The sequence below is a fragment of the Miscanthus floridulus genome, chromosome 8 (genome assembly GCF_019320115.1).
Source record: "Miscanthus floridulus cultivar M001 chromosome 8, ASM1932011v1, whole genome shotgun sequence".
Lineage (NCBI taxonomy): Eukaryota > Viridiplantae > Streptophyta > Magnoliopsida > Poales > Poaceae > Miscanthus > Miscanthus floridulus.
Window position 1 is genome coordinate 40,882,792 of NC_089587.1, and position 9,571 is coordinate 40,892,362.

Genomic DNA, 9,571 nt, shown 5'->3' on the forward strand with positions numbered 1-9,571 from the left:
ACCTCACCATAGGTACGTGCGGATGAAAACACTACATCATTAATTTGTATTGGCTTAAATAATTAACAATCTGCTCATAATAATATGTCATTCCTTTTTTGTAGCAGATCCTCCCCCAACCTAAATCCAATTGTTCAATCGCCAGATCATCATAGTGCTCTGTACGATGACATTGTGTTGGAAGACGAGGCTGCATCCACACCATCTCCAAGGAGGTCTCCAACGCCGCAGCCGCCACCTCCAAGGAGGTCTCCAACGTCGCTGCCAACACCTCCAAGGAGGTCTCCAACGCCTCCCCCGCCCCCGCCTACCAAGAAGCCTAGCAAGAGGCCAGCCCCTCAAACGACGAACCAGTCCCCGCCTGCAAAGAAAGCCACCGTGAAACCAAGGGCTATTCCCAAAATAATATCTGAAGAGAAGGAAGAAGGAACTGATGCATATAAAAAAGACATGTCTAGATTCTATGACAAACTTAAAATGAATCAAGAAGCAAGGAGAAACCCGGAGAAACCATACTTCTTCGTAGCTCCAGATATTCTAAGAAAAAAGGTGACTTCTTACCAGCAACAACAGCGGGAATCTCGTAAGCCGTCCAAATCAACGTTATCAGACTATGACCGCACTCTCACCAAGTCAATTGAGACGGCACAGAAAAAGAAGCTGGCAGGGAAAGGAGTTGCCCAACTCGGACAACAAGCGCACCAATCAATCCCCCCGCTAGTTGTTGGTAATGAATATGGTTCGAATTTAGGAGTAATGCATCAGGCAAATATACCTCCGGATGTCGATTTGGATCACCTTGGTGAATTTCTTGATGAGACTGGTCTCGACCTTTACCAGATGTTTGGTGATGGAAACATTGAGAGTGCGGCGGAGGTTGATATTTGGAAGAAAAAATTTATACTAGGCCAGAGTCTATACAACCCTCAAGCCTTATCTGATCTGGGGACGCAAATGTACCTGCTAAACAAGTGGTACATGCAGGCGTCTACCAGTGGAGACTTCTGCGTTGGTGTCAGAATTAGAGACGAACATTGGTTCCGTGGCGATGATGTTATGTATATTGACTTTGCAGAATTTCATCAACTATGCCACCTGACTTCTCTGGACAAAGTTATCATTAGCTGCTATTGCATGTAAGTAATAATTCTTTCGATCTATTATTAAACTCATCATATGTGTGTATATGCATATAAATTATCCTAACAAGTACTATATATATGCAGATTTACAATGACAGAGCTCAGAAAGGAAGGCTGCAATGAAATTGGTTTTGTTGATCCCCATATAGTATTCAAAGACCCAATTACTCCAAAGACTAATTGGAAGTCTGAGTCAGAGAGTAACATCATGAACTTCTTAGTGAACCAACGCCACAAGAAGGATATACTCTTTCCCTATAACTTCAAGTGAGTGTTAATCATGTCGATCATAGCCTTAATGGCTCATATGTTGATTCTAGTTAATTAATGAGTGTTATGCGTTATATCCTATAAACACATGCAGCAATCACTGGATATTGATAGACATCGATCTGGTGAAAAGTCACTTGATAATCTATGACTCGATGAGAAAACCACAACAAGACTACCAAGATATGATAGATATTATCTAGAGGTAATTTCGGGATCTCTAGCAACTATATATACACACAAACATGATGATTAACTATATCTGATGACGTGGCAAATTTTTTATTGGGCAGTGTTTGGAAAACCTTTATTGAGAAGCAACACATGGAAAAATGCAAAGCGCCACTGAATGTAATCCATTTGAAAGTAAGTCCCCTGAATCGCATCATCTTTATTAATTAAACATATAGCTTTCACCGGATCACCAGATTGGATGACAAATCTTTTTCTCGTAAAGTGGTGTCTGAGGCAGGAACAGGGGAACAACTACTGTGGTTACTATGTTTGCAAGTTTATCAAGGTGCTCTCCCAAAGAACTCCTACAGAGAGACTCAAAGTACGTTAAAAATACACTATATATTCATTTAATTATTATTATTGATTGTGTTACTATGTCTTTATATATATATATGTACATATATTAATTTATTTTCCTTTAATTCAAACCTGTAGACTCGATGGTTGGAGTAAAAGGTCATACGGCAAGACCAAATCAAAGCAATTCAAGAGTCTATAGCCGGATTTTTTAATGAGCAGGTCATCGATTCCAAGGGCGAGTTCTACTTCGACCCAACACTGCCATTGAAGCCAAGCTAGAGGATGAGAGGAAACTTGTTATGCCACAACAACTATAATGCAATCTTTTGTAATATATGCACATGAAATAATATAATGTAAAATACACATATGCATGCATGCATGTAAATATATATATATATTTCTATGCTTGAATTGTGTGATTTAATACGTTCATTGTGCTTGAACCGAAACATACTATATGCGCGTATAAATGTATAATTAGCAGCGTACAATACGACTTCGAAAACCTATTTTGAAAAGAAAACAAAAAAATGAAAAGAAAAGAAAAAAGAAAAAAACCTTTAGTCCCGGTTCGTATTACCAACCGGGACTAAAGGTGCCGGCCCTCGTGGCATGTCAGGAGGCACCTTTAGTCCCGGTTGGTGTTACCCACCGGGACTAAAGGTCCTCCTTTAGTCCCGGTTCCTGACCCGGGACTAAAGGACCCCTTTAGTCCCGGATGCTTGCTCCCGGGTGGGAAACCGGGACTAGAGGGGGTTCCCCACCGGGAGTAAAGCTCGGTTCTCTACCCGTGCGTGCACGTCCATACCAAAGCATAAGTTATCGCTAGTCAACACGAGGCAGATTACTTTTTTTTTAGATATCTTCATTTGATTTGAAGGTTAAATAAAAGAAAACTTGTAGTTTTATTCCTCATATTTTCCCTTTTACCCAAACGGGGCACGTACGAAACAGGGTTCTGCAGCTATGTTTAAATTACGATGGACAAGACACAGGAGAAGAAGAAACAGGTAGGATCAAGAAATATATAAGAAGTATACAGTACAAGGGGTTCCTACTTTGCAATTGATTAAAGCTCATGCCTCATGTTGCCAAGGTCATATCAAAGTCATGTAGGACTAGCTAGTAGTCAAGCTCAAGTGGCTATAGTCATATCCCAACCGGACAGTGTCCCTGCCCAGCTGATTAAACAAATGGTGTTTGTCAATGGCAAATCCTATTGAAAGACCTCTGCTCACATTTCTCTTCCGCAACAGGGTCTTGCATTGTGATATTTTGAACTGCAGAATTTGTGATATTTTGAAACTGCCGTACATTGAAATCAAATCTATCTCTGCAGCATATGACTTTGGTGATTCCAATACGATCAAAATGCTTTAGCATATATTATTAATTAGTGGGCAAAGTTTCGTTACTAGGAAGCATGCAGAATGTAACAGCTAGTAGTAATTGTCAGGCGACGACGACGACGACGACGACGACAGCTTAAGATGCATATGCATCGATCATCCCTTCATCAGGAAGAAGCTAAGGACGCTGCTAGTGCTAGATACACACGGCGTTGGCGTATGTAGCCCCCGTACGTGTGGGCGCCAGCTCTTTTGCTTGCATTGTTGGTCGCCGGCTAGTTGCTTGTTGTCATCAAGTAGAACAAGAAATCATCAGTAGGTGGTGTTGGCGTTGTTGTTGTTGGAGGCCCTGCCGCTGCCGCTGCCGTCGACGACCACCTCCGTCATGGCGACCTGGTCCGTCTTGCGCTTGCGTGCCTCGATGATCTTCTGGGTGTTCTTGTAGTAGATGGCGTACAGGACCAGCTGCGCCACCGCGAACAGCACGCCCAGCCCGTTGGGGATCTGCATGCGTGCGAGATTATAATTGGGCATGCATGATCAGTAAGTACATGTACATGAAAAAGAGGATGAGGAAGAAAAATACATAACAGAGATTCGTCTGGATACAATTGAGACTTGGTCAGTAGGAACTGAAAAATACTATTTTGGCTTATTGTTGTAAGAGAAAAATACTGTTCCGACAGGACATAAACAGTGATTTCATGAAGGACAGAGCCGAACAGCCCGATGGTTGCGGAGGTGAGTTTAGATTTCAAGAGCCAGGTGGCACTACAGTGTGTACTAGTAGCCTGATCCAAGGGGCATGCATGCAGCAACGCTGACGCAGCAGAGGAGAGGAGACTCTGGTGTAGGACTCTGGTGTGAGGGGAAGGGGAATTGATCGAACAGGACATGCATCTGCGTCTGCGTCTGTGTGCATGCTTGCCGTTGCCGCCAGATGCCTGTAACCCGTTCTGTTGATTTGCTGTGCTCCGTTGGTTACTGCAGGTGAAGCAGGGATCCATCGGAGCACATGCATGGCTTCTAATTCCTCTCATCCTTCCCTGTCGGTTTCCTCGCTGATTTGGGCAAGGTCTTAAAATACTCGCTGCGCGATTCCTATATGAATACTAGCGCTAGCTGCACACTCCCGTCAGGTAAATTACAGCCGAAATAGTATTTTTCTCTCACAATATCCCAGCATAAACAGTACCCGATTCATACCGGCCGAACACTCCCTAAGCTACTTCTACCGTACCGGCCGCCAGGTAAATACAACTAGTACTAAAACTGAATGCATGCTATGTTAGCTACTAGGTATAAAGTAAAGCTAGAAACGGAATCCAAAGTTCATCTGACGAGTACTAGCAGTAGTTTTCTTACGGTGATGTACAGGTCGGAGTGGACGAGCGCGTAGGCGGTCCAGCAGATGCCGTTCACGAGGGAAGCCAGAGATAGGAACAGGGGCATGTACTCCACACTCTTCGTCTGGATCACCATTTTCTGATCCATGCATCATACAAAAAAAAAAGAAACATATCTGCATTAGTATATAATATGGGTATGCACAAAATCAGATATGCAAAAAAGACCTTCACCATCAATACCTTCTGCAACATATAACAAGGCATGTGCTGCATGAATGAGAGAGAGAGACGGGGGGGGGGGGGGGGGGGGGCGCCCAGTGCTTTTGCAAATGAATCAGAATGAAGACTCTTCTACGTACTATTGCTTCGATAGTAAGGCCCCGTTTAGTTGCCAAAAAATTTTGCATAGTAACTGTCACATCGAATCTTGCGGCACATGCATGGAGTACTAAATGTAGATGAAAAAAAAACTAATTACACAGTTGGTCGAGAAATCGCGAGACGAAACTTTTGAACCTAATTAGTCCATAATTAGACACTAATTACCAAATACAAACAAAATGCTACAGTGAGCCAAAATCCAAAAATTTTTGGATCTAAACGCACCCTACTACTCCAGTTGTGCAATCAACATGGAAGACACTGCATATATGCTGTTGCGCCGCATACAGAGTCACAGAAACGACAGCAGAGTTATGCCTACGTACGTGTGTGGCTACTTTGTTTTATTCTCTCCAAGAAATGAAATCTCTGTGCGCAGTGAAATGGAATCTAAAACAACTATGCCTACGTACGTGTGTGGCTACTTTGTTTTATTCTCTCCAAGAAATGAAATCTCTGTGCGCAGTGAAATGGAATCTAAAACAACTATTGTCCACTTCGTTTCTACTGTGAAAGATTCCCATTCCAGCTGCTGTAATTTATTAATCACTCATTAACAGTAATAAAGAACAAAAAAACGTAATCTCCTGACGCCGACAGCAACCTAATATAATACGTACTGGTAAGCACAACGCGCTACTGCAGGAGTGCAATCAAAGAGAAAAAAAATTCCATCGACTAGTCGATAACTCAGTCACATGCTGCAGCTATACCAATATACTAAGTACTACCAGTAATATACTAGCCGCCGTATATACGTACAATGACGGAGAACGGGGCGGCGTACATGCCGGTGCCGAAGAGAACGCAGAGGATGCCGACCACCATGGACCTGCGCTCGTGCGTGTGCGCCTGGGTGAGCACCAACGCGGCGACGGCGCCGACGAAGGCCACCTCGGCGGCGAGCAGGAGGACGACCTTGCGGCGCACCGCCCCTGCGGAGTAGAGGAGGAAGAGCGTGACGTAGGTGAGCTGGATGGCCATGCCGGCGCCGTTGATGGTGATCACCAGCATGCTGTGCGGGTGCACCACCGGTAGGCCGTACAACATCCACATCATGCAGTTCAGGAGCGTCGCCACGTACGGGATCGGCGAGTACTGCTCCACAGACCCTTTCTTCCAGATGCGGATGAACGTAGGCCTGTACACGTCGCACGTATATGAATAAATACGTGCTTCAATTAGTAGACGCTACATACATATTTTTCTGAGTATTTGTGTTTTGGGACATGTTTATTACTAGTTCATAGTTATGCAACTGCATACAGAATTATTCCTATACATATTTCATGATGGGTGTGTGTTATTGTCTATTATTAATTTAGAGTTTTGTATTCATCTGGAAACGAATGGATTGATTCTTACACTGGGGAGAGGAAGAGCACCAGGGCGGTCCCATTGCCTGCAAGATACCCAAACGAAAAAATAAACCCAAAAGTGAATATATAGCACGTGCTTTGTGGCAAGAAGAAAATCACAAATTGAGCTTTAATTTGGAGCAAATTAGTACTATGAACAAGCAGCATGAAAAGGAAAATGATTAGGCCGGGCTCCAGGAAATCCGGATAGTTAATAATGCTTTGCATTGAAGCACACATTTTTTAAGCTTGGCGAGAAAAACATACTGTAATCCAACCCAAATTTCTAAAAAGTGCTACAGTAGCCATCACATCGAACGTTTGCGATACGTGCATGGAGCATTAAATATAGATGAAAAAAAACTAATTACACAATTTGGTGAGAAATTACGAGACAAACGTTTTAAGCCTAATTAATCCATATTTGAACACTAATTGTTAAATAAAAACGAAAGTGCTACAGTAGCCCAAAATCCAAACTTCCTCCAACTAAACACGGCACAAGCAGGCAGTGACTACTCACCTATGACACCGATGGCCGTGCGGATGGTGTCAGGGGAGAACATGGTCGCTAGCTGCCTTCTGGAAGATGGTGCTCAGCTCTAGAGAGAGTGCCCTTGCTAGCAGGACTCTGGTGAGATACCTCCGTTAGGAAACACAGGCCGGCCCGAGGCCAAACACCAAATAAACACGAAGAAACGAATGAGCACAGTTGAGCTGAAGCTCTCAGCTCTCCGGCTTAAATAGAAGAGGAGCATGAGTTAGGGCCTGTTTAGATGCTATTTTTTTTTGGTAAAATGACACTGTAGCAGTTTTCGTTGTTATTTGACAATTAGTGTCTAATCATAGTCTAATTAGGCTTAAAAAATTCGTCTCGTAGATTTCGTCTAAACTGTGTAATTAATTTTATTTTTATTTATATTTAATACTTCATGCATGCGTCCAAAGATTCGATGTAACGGAGAATCTTGAAAATTTTGGCATTTTGAGAGAGAACTAAACGGTACCTTAGCTAGCAGCTGCAGCTCCCTGGCCTAGCCGTGTCCGGACCCACCGACATCGATCGGGTCCCACCAGCCCACCTCCATCTCCATCTGATCTTACTCTTTCTCTCGCCATCTGGAGTTTCTCTTCCTCCTCTCGACCCTTCTAGTCGCTACAGTCACTACTATAGAATCGATATTTAGGGATGGCTCGTAACCAAGGGGTGGTTTGACCAGCCGTCCCTACCGAACCGTCTCTACAAATCATGTATTTATAAAGGCGGTTCCCAGGCCGTCCCTACAAATCGATTTGTAGAGGCAGCTCGTATTACCAGCCGCCCCTACAAATCAATTTGTAGGGGCGGCTGTAGTACTAGCCGCCCCTACAAACAGGTATTTGTAGGGGCGGTTCAATCTAGAACCGCCCCTACAGTACGTTTTTCCGTAAAAAAATTCAAATTTATAATTCAAAATCGTGTTGCCGAATGTCCTGCGACCAACGTTCTGAACCGCGTTCGTGTTGCCGAACGCCCCGCGACCAACGTTCCGAACCGCGTTCGCATTGCCGAATGCCCCGCGACCAATGTTCTGAACCGCGTTCGCGTTACCGAACGCCCCGCGACCGCGACTACAAGCACAAGAGTATTCTATAAACTACAATTACAAGTCCAATTCACAAGAATATATACAATCCATCATTAAATATACAAATTCTATACACATTGTTATCAACGTCCTAGAGCTAGCCTTTCAGTCTCACGAATGTGTTGGTACTGAGGATTTGTACCTAACTCAGACTCTCGGTCATGGTAGGCGCCTTTGACGTGTACAATCTGGTTCAATATGAAGTTGCAAAGGTCGTCGACGAGCTCTAAGAGTTGGTCATCGTTGTATGGGTCTCTTTTCATTCCTTTCTCTTCTCTCCACTATAAGAGAACAAGTTTCGGTTTAGTATTTCATACCATGTACGGAGTTTTTATACTACGGGTGAAGAGGTTCAAACTTACCCTTAAGGGGTGTCTCCTGTAGGCACCGGTGTTACTCATCATAGAACATATATAGTATCCACAATGTACACTCCCAGGCTTCTGCTTGGGGCACTGTGTGTTTTGCATATGAAAATGTTAAGTAATGCTTTTGACAGCCATGTAACGGAGTACTAAAGAAGTAAGTTACACTTACTGCACATAGTATTTTTATAGCCAACTTTTCCTTACTTGCTGGATCATGCCTTCCATGATGATTAGTGACATAGAACCTAAATGCCATGTTCGAATTATTTTAGCAAATACAACTTGTTAGTATCCAAAAGTGAACGTTACAAGTATGTATACAAACATATAAGCTAATGAGAATTGTCGATATATATACGTCTTGAGAATCGATATAAAGTCTTTGTATGTCACCGTGTCCCTATCTAATGAATCAAAGACCCATGCCATGCTCCTCCCGACATCGACGGCTATACAAATCCAGTGGTTGCTGCATGGATTTAATCATAGAACTAGATAAGCTCTTTTGCATCGAATAAAATATATCGAACAAAGCTTTAAGTATAGAGTTGAACTTACTCGAAGTTGTATGGTAACCATATAGTAAGTGTTGTTGGAGATTTTTGAAAGCCAGGGCAATGTATGCCGCAACCTTAAGGAACTCTTCTCTTAGTTTCGCCGTACGGATGCGCTCTTTCTCCCGAAGAGTCTTTGCAGCAGCTAGCTCTTTGGCATCCAGTGTCCACCGTATAGGGTAATTAAAATTTGTTTGGGCTATAGCTTGAGGGTCTACATACCTGACTTTCACACTTGGCATTTGTTTGACAATATGCACTTGCATTCTACAAATCACGGCGTGGGTTAGTTACAACAAAATTCAAAGATTACATTCATATCATATCGGGAGGACAAGGACTTACAGGCACCACGTGTGAATTAGATTCATCTCCATTTCTCCCAGGTGAAAGCATGTCTGCATGTCATTGAAGTCAAAGACAATTTTCCCGGCTAGGCTTCCAAATGTGCCGGTGGGGAAGCATGCTTGTATGAGATCTATGCTCGTTGGGAGAACACACAAGTACCAATCATAGAACCTTCTCATTCCAAGTGGTAGGCGCTGGATGTCCCGGTTTGGTAGGAAGGGCTTGCCTCTTTCATATATTTTCGGGCAATCCTTTGACCATTCGATGGCATCAACATTTGGATA

General features: G+C 43.2%; 1 protein-coding gene across 1 annotated transcript; it reads right to left on the reverse strand.

Annotated features, from left to right (window-relative positions):
* Positions 1–3,307: 3,307 nt before the first annotated feature.
* LOC136471737 (bidirectional sugar transporter SWEET4-like) lies at positions 3,308–7,093 on the reverse strand. Its single transcript, XM_066469493.1, has 5 exons — positions 6,913–7,093; positions 6,397–6,433; positions 5,794–6,172; positions 4,667–4,786; positions 3,308–3,805 (listed from the first exon to the last, which is right to left on the reverse strand). The coding sequence occupies exons 1-5, from the start codon at positions 6,953–6,955 to the stop codon at positions 3,614–3,616; spliced, it is 771 nt and encodes a 256-aa protein (XP_066325590.1). The 5' UTR covers positions 6,956–7,093; the 3' UTR covers positions 3,308–3,613.
* Positions 7,094–9,571: the final 2,478 nt, after the last annotated feature.

Excerpts from the sequence above, each read along its gene's own strand:
- LOC136471737 (XM_066469493.1), bottom strand. The coding sequence starts at position 6,955 with ATGTTCTCCCCTGACACCATCCGCACGGCCATCGGTGTCATAG. Across the intron at positions 6,434-6,912 it reads CACGGCCATCGGTGTCATAG|GCAATGGGACCGCCCTGGTG; the intron begins GTGAGTAGTCAC and ends GGTATCTTGCAG. Across the intron at positions 6,173-6,396 it reads GTGCTCTTCCTCTCCCCAGT|GCCTACGTTCATCCGCATCT; the intron begins GTAAGAATCAAT and ends CGACGTGTACAG.